The sequence below is a fragment of the Convolutriloba macropyga genome, chromosome 11 (assembly GCF_964194025.1).
Source record: "Convolutriloba macropyga chromosome 11, txConMacr16.3, whole genome shotgun sequence".
Classification (NCBI taxonomy): domain Eukaryota; kingdom Metazoa; phylum Xenacoelomorpha; order Acoela; family Convolutidae; genus Convolutriloba; species Convolutriloba macropyga.
This window is the reverse complement of record NC_134478.1, coordinates 29,274,491-29,291,333: the sequence shown is the minus strand read 5'-3', so window position 1 is coordinate 29,291,333 and position 16,843 is coordinate 29,274,491. Positions and strand designations below refer to the sequence as shown.

General features: G+C 34.5%; 2 protein-coding genes across 4 annotated transcripts in view; one reads left to right on the top strand and one right to left on the bottom strand.

The window, feature by feature from the left end:
• The window catches only part of LOC142349680 (cAMP-dependent protein kinase catalytic subunit beta-like), a 37,188-nt gene extending 23,434 nt beyond the window's left edge, over positions 1-13,754 (top strand). For all 3 annotated transcript variants that reach the window (XM_075401406.1, XM_075401405.1, XM_075401404.1), the window contains exons 6-12: positions 248-346; positions 8,098-8,180; positions 8,272-8,363; positions 9,097-9,227; positions 9,707-9,829; positions 13,038-13,202; positions 13,447-13,754. In XM_075401406.1, the coding sequence (XP_075257521.1) occupies positions 248-346; positions 8,098-8,180; positions 8,272-8,363; positions 9,097-9,227; positions 9,707-9,829; positions 13,038-13,202; positions 13,447-13,572 (819 nt within the window). In that variant the 3' untranslated portion in view covers positions 13,573-13,754. The remainder of the gene's footprint in view (positions 1-247; positions 347-8,097; positions 8,181-8,271; positions 8,364-9,096; positions 9,228-9,706; positions 9,830-13,037; positions 13,203-13,446) is intronic.
• Positions 1-16,843, bottom strand: part of LOC142349091 (uncharacterized) — a 174,316-nt gene that overhangs the window by 119,219 nt on the left and 38,254 nt on the right. The window contains exon 11 of the mRNA XM_075400504.1: positions 14,421-14,711. Coding sequence (XP_075256619.1) covers positions 14,421-14,711 — 291 coding nt within the window. The remainder of the gene's footprint in view (positions 1-14,420; positions 14,712-16,843) is intronic.

Below are 16,843 nucleotides of genomic sequence, written 5' to 3'. Positions count from 1 at the left end.
CTAATTGTGCCACAATAATAAAAAAAGAGGAAAAAAAATTCTAAAAAAGTTTTTCACTGCTCGAAATAATTTAGGCATAAACTGCCGATGTTTTTTTTTATCATTTTAAAGACAATTGATTAGTCCGGTTACTGAACATTATCATAAGAAACTGATTTCAAAATTGGGTAAAACAACTTTGATTATTTGACATTGGGTGTTTCGGATCTCAGTAATTATCTGTTATATGTTATGTGTTGTTTTTCAGGTTGTGAAATTGAAACAGATTGACCACACAATTATGGAGAAGAAGATCTTGGCCTGCATTCGTTTCCCTTTTATAGTCAGACAAGCATTCGCTTTCAAGGTCAGATAAGGATTCGGGAAGTTACCATTGGATGATAGATGGCCGAACCATTAGCTTAAAACTAAGAAGGGCGGCTCTGTAATGCGCGCCCGACCATAATGTTCACACACGCTTATCGGCACTTAGGCTCTGATGGGAAAGTTTTTGCCACAAACTGAGTTTAATACCACGGAATTATAAACATTTTCTGTTGCAGAATCACAGTTTTCCGAAAAAAAAAATTGTAAATTCATTTTTGTTTTTAATTGTTCTCATACAAAAACTGTAGCAATTATATTAGTCCTGTGGTCTTTTCTAATGCAATTTTTTGCTTGAACAACTTTCCATCAGAACCTTTAACTTTGTGTTCCCAATAACGGGTAATAAACAGGTATAGCCCTGAGGGCATTAAGTGGCTAAGCAGCTCTTTTGCGCCTGACTACTCTACTCTCCAAGTATGCGATTACCCCCCCCCCCCCCAGCTCACCCCTAATGTTAGCATCCCTAAGCTCCAGCTAGGTAATACCGAAGCCAACCACTCGTTTGAAAGCAATTCCTCCGACGCTAGTCGGTTATCCTTAAGATATTATTGTTCCGACCCACCTGAATAGGAGAGGAACTATATGCTCAACTGGGTTTTGTGTTCAGTCAATTTTGGGCGATCGATATATTAATCAAAAAAAGTTGTAAGCTGTGTCATTAGAATAGATATAATGACTTTTTGTGCAAAATTATCCATTCCGCTAACATTTGGATAAATTATCAGTTTTTAATGGACCAGCGGAATCAGCAAGGCTGGTTCTTGTCTTATCACAAGTTTTTTCGATCCAAAAAATTTTTGGAACATATTGGGGCACTCTCATTTTTTAAACAGTTTTTTTTCTTTTTCTGTTGTGTTACGTTATTTACACACCAAAAGTGATTTCAAATCAAGGCTCAAAAACTGACATCTCCCATTTACCTGCAAGTCAGTCCTTCCGATTATATATTATATTTTCATTAAAATCTCATAACTTTTTATGGCTTCAATATTGTGTTTGCGTAAATTTGTTTGTGAAATTTTGAGTTCAGCCGGATATCTGCCAGTCTTACCAATAGAAAGTTCTCCCTAAAGTGCGACAAAACGATGCATCGATTTTCTCTTTGAAAGCATACGGTTGTTATTAGTTCAAAGAAAATAGGCTGTCAAAAACACAGGTTTATTTGGGTTTCGCCCCTATTTTTTATCAACTTGTTTTTTGTGGTGAAGTCGCACCAAAGATTTCAATAATACATTTTTTGATTCTAAATATTTGCCCAATTTTGAGAATTTTGTTGGCTCGACACATATCACATCAATAACAGTTCAAATTTCATATCAATGGCGTTGAGAGATGGCGCAAATTGACATATCTAACGTTTTTAGTAAAAAGATTAAGGTTTTTAACGGCTTGCACACCGTTCTGTCGCAAAACTCAACTTGATTTGTGCCTGTATTTGTTGTTCTTCTGTGGTCTTTTGACATATTCTGGACAATTACCGGTCAATGGCTTCCTATGGACGTATATTTGAACAAAATTAATGGCTTAAATAACTAGCTTTTTGTTTTCATGACTTTGATTTTTGATCAAAGAAGTCAAACTATTTGTAATTTTGAAATTTTTGTCTACCTGTTAACTAGTCTCATTAATGAGAGGTCGCATATATTTTCTAGTGAATTACTTGTGAAGTTAATTTTTTCAGTATAGATTTAATCTGATGCCATTTTGTCTATGTTTTTTGGTTGTTTTTTCGAGATAGACATTGAGTTTTGGTCGTTATCAAAATTTGTTAATTGATTTTGTTGGTTGCTTTGTCTCGTAGTCTTGCTAATGACAAATATCAACGGACCTTTAATGCGGCAGTGTTTAATTCGATTAGAGTTTTGGGTTTAAAATGATTTGTATATTCATACACCATATAATTTCGGCGATGGTGAGCTCCTATAAGTTTTCTATCTTTTCCTTATTTGGTGGACAATAAGGTCAAAATGTTGACAATCAGTGTGGGCCTCCTTCATTGCCCAGGTTTCATCAAAAACGAGCGACGCACTTCAGTTGCTAAGCTCCAGCTTCACATTTTCAAGATTTTTTTCAGTGCACCCTTTACAATATTTTGTAATGTTTCATTAATCACGTCTGAAACCTCTTGAGTTTCAGACTTTGGTAAAATGGGCGAAAATGTCAGTCTCAGACAAAAAAACAGAAAACCGAAAAAAAAGAATCGCAGAGTTTACGCATCACAGAAAAAAAATAACAACGCCAATTTTATCCCACAGGACCTAGTTTTGATTTATATAGAAAAACTTCCGACATTTGAAAAAGAACACATTTATATTTCGAAGGAAAACACGAAAAGGAAAAAAAAACATTGCTCTTGGGGGGGGATCGCGTTGAATTTAAGACGAACACAAACGGAGAAATTTGAAATAAATTTAGTTAGGTCAACAGGAGTTTTGACTGTCATGAATAATTCTTTACAGTTTGGAGCCTACAAGTTAACTAACTATTTTTAAAATAATGGCCAATCATTTAGAAAACAAACCAATTATTTTGTTTTTCCCCCTCAAAGTTTTGTTAAAAACATTTTATCTGTCTCGTTGTTCTTTGCTGATTAAAACTATTGTATGGACCAAATTTTCTCTGTAATGAACTGATTTTTGTGAAACAGAAGAACTTCAGTCAATTTAGAGCTCTCGCAATAGCAAAAATCAAAATAAAATCTGAAGATACAAAACTAAAAGCAGAAAAAAATATTTTTCAAATTCGAGGGTCGTTTTCCAACCTTTTCTTCTTGTGTCATCGGAGTTAACCAGTTTAAAACAGCTGAAGCGTGAATTATGAGAGTTTATATATAACCGTGTTGAAGAACTGAATACAAAATTTCTTATATTTTTCGAAAATATGAGAAAATTATTTTCACTCGTTTTTTTTAAATTCCCCTTTTAACTGTACTTTTCCAGTATTTTTCTTTTCTTTATCAGTTCACATAAAAATTTAAAAATTCTCTATTTCTTTAAAAAATACTCCGAAGAGTGAAAAAGCGGTATAAAAAGTTGAAAAAAGAAGTGTTTGCATTTAAAAAATGTATATGTTTACTAAGCCTAGCTTGCAACTCATCTGCGAGACTTTAAAAAACTTCTTTGCTCATTGTGCTCATGAAGCATCAAAAATGACAAAATTTTTGGATAAACTTCAAAATTTTAGTTCAAATTTCCGACTCAATTTTAGCAATACCGATACAATTATCTCAAACCTCCAAGTCCAAATCTGTTTCGTAGAAAACATCAAGCAAGAGTATAATGAACGGTGACGAACCATGGGGACCTTGTGAAAAAAAAATATAAAATTCTTTCTTGGATGTCGTGGTTCGTATTTCTCCATTTGTCTGTTTGCGTTTGTGTGCCCACTTCTGTATAAATGTATCTGCGTACGTGTAATGTGTATCATATGTGTGCGTAAGAGAGACTTAGACTGAGGGAGTTAGTTCCTCTAAATGTTAGACACAAATAGTGGCAGAGTGCAAAAACTATCAGAAATCATAAAAAGAACATTAGGAAATCTCTTATTATTTGTTATAAGCGGCTTTAAATCTGTCTACAACTAAAATTTTATTTATTTAATTTTTGCTGCAAATACAACTGGGAGATAAAAAAACTATTTGCTTCAATATGCTCATGAAACATCAAAAATGACAAAACACTTAAAATACTTCCAAAAGTTTAATTTCAAAGTTTAGTGTCCAAAATACAATTACCGATAAAATTGTCTTAAAAAACCCACACCTATATAAATAGAAGAAACAAAGAAAAAATAAATTAGAGGCAACGAACTTGAGTAAAGATCAGTTGCCATAAATAAAATTTTTTTAAAAGGATTTTTGCTCTGGGGGTTTGTAATTGCGTGTTTAATATGCTTGGTGTGTGTTTTCAAGTCTGAGCCTGTGTCTTTCAAATTTTACTACACCTTTTTCTTCGGGAATGTGTTAAAGAGTTGTTTTTGTCAGCCGAAAAAGGCGACATTTTTTGGTTCAAACAGTACAAATAATTTTCTCCAATGCTTATAAGTTGCTTTCGGATACTCTCAGCGGTTTTTTGACAGAAATTAATGGTTATTTTTGCAACATTGAGAGGTATGTTGGAGCAAACTGTGATACGTTCAGAATCGCACGGGTCATCTTGTTAAATTCGCATAAAACGTATCCACAAAATAAAAATCTGATTTTTGTTCCCACCCCACTTGTTGGGGGAGGAACTATATACTCGAATGTTTTTTTTTGTTCAGAAAATTTTGGCCTATCGATATGTTCACTGAAGAGAATTGTGAGTTGTATCATTAAAAAGTTTGTCCAGCGTAGAATTCAAAACTAAAAAAAGATTTTTTTCAATTTTGTTGTTATCGAGGAGTTATCGAGGATTGATGTTTCGTGTGAACACGGGATATTTGGCATAAGTTTGTTCACTTTTAGTGTAATTTTCCTTCAAATTAATTTTTTTCTAGTAAAATATTAATTCAAAACGGATTTTCACGCCAAAAAATAAACCAATTTTGTGTTCCTAATAAACGAAAGGCGATAAAAAAGACCAGTTCTGGTCTCAGAGGGAAGTTTACTATAAAAAATATCGAATTCTATTTGAAAGCTCTTTTTTTAGAGAACTTTTCATATTCTTTTTTGTTTTTCAAGTCAACTAGAGACTAGTCACTTTTCATATCGAGGTCCTGTTAATCACCAACTTCATTTACAGTCAAGTGAAGCCCAACGAACAGAAAATTTGTTATAAGGAATCACTCGTATTTTTTTGGCTTCGACTATGAGTTTTTGTAATTTAAAATGAAATTTTGATTTTTTTGAGGTTTTACTAAAAATTGAGAGTCATGTGGCATAGAATCGTTAACTTAAATTGCAATAAAATTTGTAGTGAGCACTAAGTGAACCTATGTATTGCTTTTAGTGGAGAACTAATGGCTGTTAAGAACTTAAAATTAATTTTTCAAAAAAATGATTTTAAGATTAACCGATTATAAACTTATTTTCGTAATTTGTAAGTCAGTCTAAGTAATGACAGGACCCCCTTTCCTTCTACTGCTGCCAACATTAATCTGGTTAGCTTTTTTATCTGGTAACTATTGGTTATATGACTTCAATGCCACAAGATTAAAAAAAAATTAAATTTTTGGATATTTTTTCGTATTTTTGGTTCTTTTTCAAATCTTATCGCATTATCCTGTATTTATAGTACCCATTGGCTTAAAAACGATGAATCACAGATAAAATTTGCAGAGAAAAATTACGGTTTAAATGGCTTCGACACTTTCTTCTTACACTTTTCTACTGATTTTTTTTGAATTTTGCCTGTATTTGTTGTTGCTTTCATGGTAAAGGCCTTATTGTATTGTCTTATTGCTGACTTATAAAAGATTATAAACATCCTTGTCGTCCCATCGAAGCATAACTTAGCGTAATTATTGGCTTCCGTCGAAAGCTATTAAATTTAATGGCGTTGATACTACAGGTTTTCTCAAAAATTTCGATGTTTTAATGTATTTGTTCATATTCGATGATTTTTTGAAGTCATATAGTTGATAAAAACAAGAATTCCATTTCTAATTTTAAAAAATTTAAAAGTATAGAAGTTTCTACTGAAAAGTTCATCTTTTAATGGCTTCGACACTTCTCGCTCAATTTTTTTTTTGAATTTGCTGTTTTCGCCTGTTTTTTTTAATTCTTCAGGCAGCCGTAAAATACTGAACGGTCTCATTAGCTTGTAATTGAAGATTCAATGGATGATGTTACCCGAGGCAGTCAGTTTTATAGCGAATAGTCTAAAAGTTTATGATATACATTTTCAATGATTCTTCAAACTTTTCAATTTTTGTTGCTGTTTTGGTCAACTTGTAAGTTATTCTCATCATTGAAAGGTCCCATCCAATTCTTCGTATTTCAACGATTGACATGTCTTCTGACATTATGTCGTAATTGATGTTTTGTTTTTTGGACAATATGCGTTTTCATAAAAGTTTTGTGAGTGGTGTTTTTGTGTTTCTTTTTCTCTTCTTTTAGCACTTTCGCTTGAAAGCAGATCCCAATGATTTTCAAATGTGGCCCAAATGAATTGATTAATTCTTCAGTAGAGTTTTAAATCAATTAGTCTACACGCAAATTGAAACAAAAATACAAAATTTTCAGATAATACCTTATGATTTTAATGGCCTCAACAACTTGTTTTTTCGTAAATTCTTTGTTATTTTCTGAGTTTTTCTGCATCTTTATTCCGTTCCTATGGCTTAATCTAACCAAAGACAGGTCCTATTGGTTTCAAAATGAATTTTTTATTAAATTTATCAAGAACTAATTCGTTAAAGCTAATGATTTTTCAGACTGGTGTCTTTTAAGAAAGCTAATGAACTATCTGGTTTAAAAAATGTTGATTGATTTTTAAGTTTCGCCTCATTATTTCTTCTTTTTGTCAACTTGTTACCTAGTTTCATTAAGGAAAATGTCCATCTGCTGTATAGTTAGGAACAACAAAATTTCTGTAGTTAAGGTTTTATATATTTGATTGTTTTTGTCTCGTAGTCTTTTTATTGGCAGATCTCGTGAGCGGTGTAATGAGGCATGGCATTATGTAATTCAATTAGTAGTTAGGTTGTGTAACCGTTTTTTAAACTCAAACATCTATTTTTGTTATCTCTTCGCTTGGTTGACAATTAAGTCAAAAATGTAGATGAGCTCGGGTCGGAACATCGTGTGCAAACGCAGATTAACGAGCATCCTTGTTGCATTTCAAGACTAAGTGAAATGGAGCCTCAATAAATTCTGTTTGCTCAGCATTATTCTTGGATGCTAATAACTCCAAATAGAATATAGGCTTCAGAAATTCTAAAAAACGTAAGGTAAACCATTCTATGCCCGAACAAGAGTTATGAAAGCATAAACGCGAGATACTGGGAGAAAAACCTTTTTGTTTCGACTTTATAAGTTTAACTTCGTAAGATTTTATATTGTTCTATTGAGCGCATTTTCCCAGCAAAACAACCGTAAGTGATTTATGGTAAAACTAAAAAAAAACTTTTGTGAAATTTAATCGGTACCTCCTCTGTCTCAGTGGACGCTCAAATCGAGGACGTTTTAATCGGTACGCCCTCTGTCTCCGAGGACGTTTAAACCGAACGATTAGGAGATTGACAAATGTTCGTGAATTTTTCAACGTTTTTTTGCTTCTTCGTCATTATTTGGCTCAGAAAAGTCCCTAAAAAACAGTTTAGCTGTCAGTGTACTGATTGGAAACTAATGAAAACGGAAACTATAACAGTAGTTTTTTGGAAACCCGTGAAAGCATTTCAAGTGGCTTTAGTTCTTAAACTCTCCAAGCCGATTTAAGTCGAATATTTTCACATAACTGAAATGCTAATTTCGGAATCTGACACTGCTTCGCAAAAAAAATAAAAACTAATATTGCTTAATGCCAAATTTTAGTTCAACTTTTTTTTGCAAAATTCAAAAAACATTTGAAAATTTATATTTCTTTACCACATAAATATTATTTGTTTACTATTCTTACAAAAAACAGACGAAACTGACAAAAACCGACCAAAAACAACGATTCTTGTGTATGTTTCGTTGCGTTTCCTTAACCCGGGAAGATTCCTTTGAGAAACTTGCATTTAGAATATTTGTTTGATCATTAACGCAAATGAACAAAGGAAAAAATTGTTTGAAACTTCAATTTCAGACAAATGTTTATTTTTTTGCAGGACAACAGCTACCTCTACATAGCCCTGGAATTTGTGACAGGCGGAGAAATGTTCACGCACTTGAGACGCAGCAAAAAGTTTAGGTAAGGAGAAAAAATATTGACTTAGCTGGATAGTTCATCTATGAACAAAATCTACTATTGTGGAATTGATCTGTTAAAAACCCTGCCTTAGTGAGCACCGAACCTGTTTCTACGGATGCCAGGTGCTGATGGCATTCGAATATCTTCACTACTTAAACCTCATCCATCGAGACCTCAAACCAGGCAACTGCTTCCTCTCTCACATTTTTCCATTCTCTCTACAGAAACAAATGAAAAATTCGGCTTCGATTCACAAATATTAGAAAAAGTTAATAGTACGGATAACAATTTTACATGCATTGTTTGAGATTTTGTCCGTTTTTACAAGAGATCCTATCAATGGTAATGGTCGCTTTTGACATATTTCAAATTGGTACGTGAATGTTAAACCTAGAATTGAGACAAAAAATCTTTTGTAGCCTCTATAATAATATTAATAAAAATGAATTCAAACCAAACATGGTTTCCTTCATCTTGGTTTTGCCTCACTTAGGGGAGGTTCAATTTTGATTAAGGTTTTCTAATGGATCCCATCCAGAAGGATAGCAGTAGTATCATAATTTAGATATTGCTTCCACCTCAAATAATTTTGTCATTTCTCTTTGGAATGTTTTGGGACTCATCAGAGGTTATACCAGGAAAGATTGTAGGAAAATCAAAGCGCATTGTTATACTTAGCTACAGGAACACAAAAATTTTCTTCGCACCGCTTCTGTCTCGTCTCTCTAGGATAAATCAAGACTGTGAGAAAGCAAAGCATCAGATGAAAACAATTTCCCCGAAATGCATTTTTGCTATTTTGGTGGTTTTTGCTCAGTTCAACCAATGACTGGTAGAACGTTTTGAACAATTAACTGTAAAAATTTTCAAAACGAAACAAAAAACAAGAGTGAAAGCAGTTGCGATTGAAAAATAGAGAACCTATTGATTGACCACCATGGGTACGTGAAGCTGACTGATTTTGGCTTCTGTAAGAGGATATCGGGAAGGACATGGACTATGTGTGGGACACCAGAGTACCTGGCACCCGAAATCATCCTTAGCAAGGTACAATCGAGTTCAGATTAACCACTCTTATTCATATTCATCAACATCTAAATGTATTCTCAAACATAATGTGCTAAAAAAATTGAAACGTTTTGAAATCGATGATATCATTTTGGGCTCAACAATTACTGAGCAACAAGCAACATTTTAAAAATTGACTTTTTAGAAGAGGTTGTATATCGAAGTGATTCGTGGCTAAGCTAGGTTTTGCTACCTTTCTCTAGGCTAAGTAATATGCAACTCCATTTTCAATTTCATTTAAAAATCTACATTTTAATCTGTTTTACGTTCTAGGCAATGATTTCCGTGAAGTTAAATTACAAAAGCGCAAATTTAATGCGATTGCAATCCCTTATTTGGAATAATGAAATTTTACCGAATTTACTATTTTCAATTTCATTTCAAGTTATTTTTTATTTTCATCTTCATTTCATGTTCTTTTCTTAATGAACCAAACTGAAGCTGCAAAATTAATTCAGGGCTATGGTTTTGGGATCGATTGGTGGTCATTTGGGGTGTTACTGTACGAGATGGCAGCTGGGAAACCACCGTTTGAGGCACCCAAACATATGCAAATGTATGAACTCATCGTGGCAGGAAAGGTACAATTTTGATTATCTTTTCCATCCAATTTCGTATAAGATTCTGAAAACGAGATTTCATGTTGCATAATTTTTCTTTCATTATAGCTACGAAGCTGTAATTTGAGTGTAGCTATATTCCGTAGATCCTGGGTCTTCTTACCACTCAAAGAGAAGTATTGGTGAAGCGCCTTTTTTATCGATAATTTATGGAGTGTATTTCAGCAGGAGTTAAAAGTCAATGCCGCACGTGAAAACAAAGAGTTTAGTTCAAACGGTTGAACTAATTAAAGGGAATAGTGATTCTCTGGTTATGCCGCGTTTTGAGAGAAAGCGAGTAATATACGTATACGCATGAAAAAAAAACTTTGCGGTGCGAGCAAATATTTTGATCACAAGCGGCTCTTTCGAAGCGGTTTTTTAGTGTTTACTTTATTAGTGTTTACTTTATTTTTTTCGGGCAAAATCGGTTTTCAATGCCATATTAATAAATAACTAAGACTGGGAGCGTTTTTTACCATTTCAGTATTATACTAGAGTTTTATATGCAGTCTTGATCTATTTTTGTGATTTCACCGTTTTGGTCGATTTTTTGTGTTTTTTTTTTGCCCATTTTCATGTCCTTATTCATGTTTCTAGGGTAATTTTTTTGATTGAAACTAATTTTTAGATCACTTTAAGTGGCTTTTTGGTTTCCTTAACATCAATTGAAGTAGATGAAGAAAGTAGGCAAAAAATAAGCAATTTTGCATAATTTTTTTATTTTTAAGATTTTTGCATAATCCCTCCGTTTTCTCAGCTTTCAGAAAATTTCTATTGCTTAATTAGGGTTGTTTGAAGGGTTATTGTCACTAGGTGAAAACAATAAAAGATGTGGCAACACATTTAAAAGATTTGGCAACACATTTTTAAACAAATATAAATCAATTCTGCGGTTTTTTGTAGTTCTAATTGTAGCACGTTTTAAGTGATTTCTAGTGCGTTTGCGTCTTATGTGAGTGTTCAATGAACAAGCAGGAACTCTTTCTTATGTTGTGTTTAAATCCATTGTTGAGAACTTACGCCTTTTAGTGATTGTTATAAAAAAAATTAAACAGGTTTTTGCTTTTGTCCTTAAGTTATTTTTCTTTTTTCTCCGTTTTAAAAATGTATCGTTCGTTATGTTTTCCCGTCTGTTGAATACATTTAAATCTTACCAGACAATCTAGTACAAAAATTGCTTTTGTAGCCGAAACTTTTTCAGGAAAACATTTTTATAATATGTTTTACCTGATACCTTACCTTACTTCGGTTTCGGAGTCTTCCGGCTGTTTTTTGTTTCGTCGTCCGACGCTTTATTTTTGTTTTAAATTTGTCCAAACGACGAAGCTGAAAAATCGCTTTTTCTGAAATACTTCTTCTTCTCACCAACGGCGTTTATGCGCGCGAACTCTAGCAAAAATTTTTAGGTCATTTGCTTGATTAGATTTAGATTATAAGTGATTCGCCAAACTCAATAAAATCACTTCTGCACTTTAAAACTTAAGTTTAAGTTGAAATACTTAAAAAGCAAAGGAACTCATATGTGTAAAAAAAAGTCCCGACTAAAAAAAATTGTGCTAAAAAGATTTGTAACAAGCCTTATTAATGAATCACTGAAAGTTTTTTTAAATAGTTTTTCGTGCGGTGTAGATAAAGTTTTCAGCTTATATCTTGTATTTGTTTCTATCTGTATTATAGGGCACGCAAGTTCCTTTTGCAGCTATTCCAGCAAACTGCCGGCTATGTGTTTTTTATTCTATTTAAACATTTTGTATATTATTCGAGATCTCACTGATAGATCTTCAATTTCTAGCAACAATATTTGAGAACCACAAAGAGCCACAGTCATTCAATTAATGCAGTTCACAATCTAAGTAAAGGTTACCTGACTCTGCTTGAAGTCACTGAGAACTTCTGGCGTTTATTGAGAACCGCGAAGCGGTTCGAGATATTAAGTCAGAATTTCGAAGTGACTTCTGCAGAGTAACCTAACCATGCTTGAAACACAAAAGTCGCAAGTTTTAAAATAACGAAAGTCAACGGAGGTCAACTTCCGGCTAAGTAGGAACTTCTGGCATTTTAATTTCTGGCACTGCGGACTTTCGGCATTTTAAAATGTGCACGTGAGTGTTTTAACCACCTAACAATTAAGAGCAATTCTTCCAATATCACCAACTTTTTATATTTTTCTGAAGGATCGAAAAAAATTATTTGGCTAATCACATGGTTGTGGTTCAACTTCATAATCAATCAATCAACGGCGTTTCCAAGTACCTTCCACTCAAGTCAATTCAGTTAGTTTTACTTTCTGCATCTTCTCCGTGCAATTTCTTCTACCCTTTTGACTTTTAGTCTTCACAAACGGGATTAAAAGGTAACGCGTGGAGAGCATTAAGTTCTCTTAGAGACTTTAGGCTTACTAGATTCTACGTATGCATTTCAACGGAACTGTTTAGGAGACATAAGTTCATGGTGTTAAGGCCCCATAAACGGTTCTTAAAGTAGACCCCACCACATCACCCACCCCCCCCCCCCTCACAACCCCTCTCCCATTCACTTCACCCTCAGTCCCAACCCCCTGCAAATTGTTCCACCCGTAACCTAGCGCCGCGCGGTCACTCTTGAATACATCAACAACAGAACGCTCTCAAATTCCCTCTGCTTTTTACAACGCTTAGGTTCTCAATTACTCTAATCCAACATTTGTTGCAATTCCTAAGGTTTTTTATTTTATTCGTTTTATCGATGCAGCTGATAACCATTTTTCTGCGTGGTTTTTGGTTTCTCTGTGACATAAATCGAATTCTCTGGTCTTACTGTTCATTGCAGGCAAAAATGGTTGAACATTTGACTTTTCGTCCGCGAAAATGGAATAAACAGGTTAATACCGGAGAACATTAAGTCGCTGAGGAGCTCTCTTAGAGCTTTACAGTTCCCTAAGTCTGCAATCAACCAAAGCTGAATAAAAGAATATGATAGGGCTGTTTTTTGGCGGTTTGGACACGCACCTTCTCTTTCCCAACAAGTTCCCCCCTAGTCAGTTCAAACCCTGGTCCACCCCTTTTCCTGGTCCCTCACATCCCCCCACTTTCATTAAAGCTTGAGCTAGCCTTCCTATAGCAAAGTTAAGCTATACCGAAGCCAACCGCTCGCCAGTCTTTTTAGAGCAATTCACCAGATGTTTGCCAGCTCTGTTTTGTTTTTTCAGTACAAATTTCCCCCCGAATTTTCGTCGGAGCTGAAAGACTTGATTAAGAATCTACTTCAAGTGGACGTAACCAGAAGATATGGAGTCTTGAAAAATGGATCATTGGACATCAAAAACCACAAATTCTTTGACAAGATTGACTACGTTGCCATATATCAGAGAAAAGTAAGGCTGTGATAAGCACTTCACATTCATACCGAACAGTGTTTCAAAAATTTTGCTTTGTGGCTTTATGAATAGATTAAAAAAATTTAAAACATGAATTCTCAAAAGAAGCTAACAACTTTGAACCTAAAATCTTATACTTTTGAAAGCACCCCACTCAACTAATGGTAGCCAAAACAAAAGCTAACACCGTTGGTTGTTACCCCGTACAGGAAAAAAGACTTTGAAGCAAAATGCGTTGCAGGTGACGCCACCGTATCTGCCGAAAACAAAACACTCTGGTGATGACAGCAACTTTGCAAAGTATGACGAACCTCCTCTCAGTGTATCAAAAGAGTGCCTCTTCGAGAGAGAATTCCGGGACTTCTAACCAGTGCACTCTTCGGCTAGTTGGCCAGTTTTGATCATACGCATACAGAATGATTACAAACTTAAGATTATACAATTCAGAAGCGACACATGCATCCCACAGCAGAACGACAGACAAATAATCAATTAATGAGATTTGTAGCTATCAGAAATCGTGATCTGACTTATTAGAACTTGATATCATAATTACTAATTGCTCTCAAACGAAGTTTGTAGAAATTTTAATAGTCCTGCTGGGCTTTTTATGCAATTTTTTGTACTACTGACTTTTCTTCTGATTACTGTTTTTCATCTGACCACTTGACTTTTCATCCTCCAAATTGGGCCAAACAGGTAAAACCCGCGGTGCTTTTAGAGAATGATATGCGAAGGGCAGTTCTTAAGAGTTAGATCCCCACCACTCCTCGCTTGTCCACCCCATTAAACCCATAAGCTTGAACTGTCAATCCCCCCATTAATCTTAATCGAGCCTGCCTAAGCCGAAGCTAGCTACTGAGTGAGGAAGCGAACCGCTCGCCAATCGTTTGAGAGCACTTTCCCCGACCGTCTTAATCGATTATGTTTATGGGTGAAATTTGACTACAAACTGCGAACAGAAGTTTGAACTGAACAAATAAAATTCAAATTGCTCTTTAAAAATTTTGAAATCTGATCTGTTTTTGGGCCCCGTACCACGTAGCAAATGTGACGTTGTCTAAATATTACAAGTCCACTTAGGCTTGGGAAATAATAAGATCCAAATTTTGAAATGATGCAAATCAGCTGGCAAAAAGAAACATTTACCCGTAATCGAAATTAGGTTAAATGCAACATTGATACGAAGCTTTGAATCAATATAAACTGAATTACCTTCATTTTCGTCAATAGCGTCGCTGCCGTCATTTTCATCTTCATCCTCATCATCATCATCATCTTCAGTGGGTGAATCTAACAACTCTCTCATCGGACCCTGATTGATCCCATGCTCTGGTACCTGCTGTGTAGCTTCAACATCTGAGAGCTGTTCAGGTTGAATCTGGTAATTGTCAATGTCTGAGTCGTCGGGATCTCCCTCAAAGTCAATGCCAGGCAGAAACTGATGAACGTGTTCCGGCTGTTGGTTGCGTTCTGATGAATCGCGCCTTGGTATCTCGTTGAGGTCTGTTAAACAGTTTACCGACTTTTAGGATCCCCCCGAAGCGTCCCAATAATTCATTTGAGAACAAAATTTTTGGAGCATTTTTTTCAGTAAAACTAATGACGAATCTTGCTTAATTATTTAACAGTAAAAAGTGAACGAATAACGTTTGATTTTGAACAAATTTGCCTCCGAATATTGAAAAAATGTATACTGTCGTCAAAGTCACTCAATAAGATTATTAATAGCCGCCCTCATCTTCTCAGCCAGCTATTACACCGGCCTTATTTTTAACAGCTCAAAGAATTGATTTGCATCGGGGCGCTGTCTTTTTGTACGGCTCGAAGAGGAGTATTGGTGGAACGTCTTTTTCATCGGTAATATTGATGGAGTGTCTTGCAATCAGGAAGTGAAAAGCGTTAAAACGAAGTGTTTAGTTCAAATTTGTTGAAAAAAAAGAAGAGCAGAGAGAAAAGAGTGGTTTCTGTTAAAGCCTCATTTTTGAGAGAGCGAGAAAAGTAGGTCTCAAACAATTTTCGCTAACCAAGCAAAATATTTTATCACGTGCAGCTTTTAATCAGCAGTTTTTTTTAGTTTTAATACCAAATTCTGCAGTCAAAAATTATCGCTAAGCGAGCGCATTATTTTATCACATTCGGCTTTTTAAAAGCAGTTTTAATTCCAACCTTTGCCGTCAAAAATGTTTCTTTTATCTAAACTAGTAATAGTACGTTTTTTTATGTAGCTTTTGTTGGACAATTTTCTAACAGTTTTTGTGCTGTTGCTCACTTATTTTGTCGCATTTAGAGAGTTTCTGCTTAAAACTTCTTGTTCAAGCAGTTTTCCTTGAATTCTGATTTGATTGAATTTATTTTTGAGTTGTTTCTGTCTTTGGAGAATTTTGGTAAGTTTTGATATTGCAATTTTCTTTTGTCTATTTCCTCTGATTTTGAGTTTCTCGCTCAATTTTTTCTTGATCAATCTAGACTATAGAGCTCCTCTATAGGTCTTGCTACAAAAGAGCGAAAGCTGAAAGCTAAGACACTTTTTAATTAAATAAATGATGCTATTTTCTAGATTCTATCAGGTTTTTTAAGTTCATCTCAAACAAAGACTGAAGCATTTATGGTTAAGCTGTGTTCCTTTTTCATGGACAATTTTCATTAGACGGTTTTTGCGGTTTTGCTCGAGATCATCCATTGACTCCTTGGTTGACCTGTTCATGCTGGAGTTCTTCATTTTTGAGAGATCTGAGTTGCTCTCTTTCTGAAATAAAGTTTGTTGGTAATAAAGAAACGATTGTGAGCGAACAAAAATCTAGGCCAATGTAGCATAGTGGCATACTAGACTTTCGATTTTTAAATACTTGTGGGGTTAGCGTTTATTTGCACATATAAAAGTTTTCTGAGCTACACCAACTCTTAATTAAATCCGCTTGTCATTCGAGAGTAATTCATCGGACGTTAGACAGTTTGTTTGTCTTTTGCTTTCCTTATTTGGTCTTTAATATTTCGTCCAGGTATGTAGTTGTTGACTGATCAAGCTAAAGAAGTAATTGTCAAATAGAATTTAGGGAGCTTTTTAGCATTTTGTTGATAACTTTGTTAGCAAACTTTGCGGCGAGTACCATTTTTAGATTTAGTCCGTTTTTTTCTGTCTGAACCGTTTTTGTTAGATTTTGCTAGTCGTTGAATGAAAGTTAACTGTAGTCATTTGCCAATTGTTGTGTAGGAATCTTGTTAAAAAAATCGAATCAGAATCTTTCCTCCGTTCTCTCTATTCAGATGCATTCTTCAAGCTAATTTTCATGTATTCTTCTTTCATAGCGATTAGTGACTACGTACCAGGTTATTTATGTCACTCAAGATAGTTAATTTTCTCCAGCTGAATTTTTGTAAAGATCCGTTTTAACATTTTCATGGCTTTTAAAGTCAAATTGGAATAGTGATTTTGGTCACGCCCACACCAGAAGTGGCGCGAAAGAGAGAGTGGCTTTACGGCGTCAAATTTTTTCACTCTAATTTCAAATTTGAGTGAGAAAACTGTGTTTCAAAACAATCAAATTTTCAACTGTGATTTTGGATTCCTGTTCGGCAATTCATTTCCTTCATTTACAGTTTTAATCGCTTATTTTGATTTTTTCAAATCTCTTCGA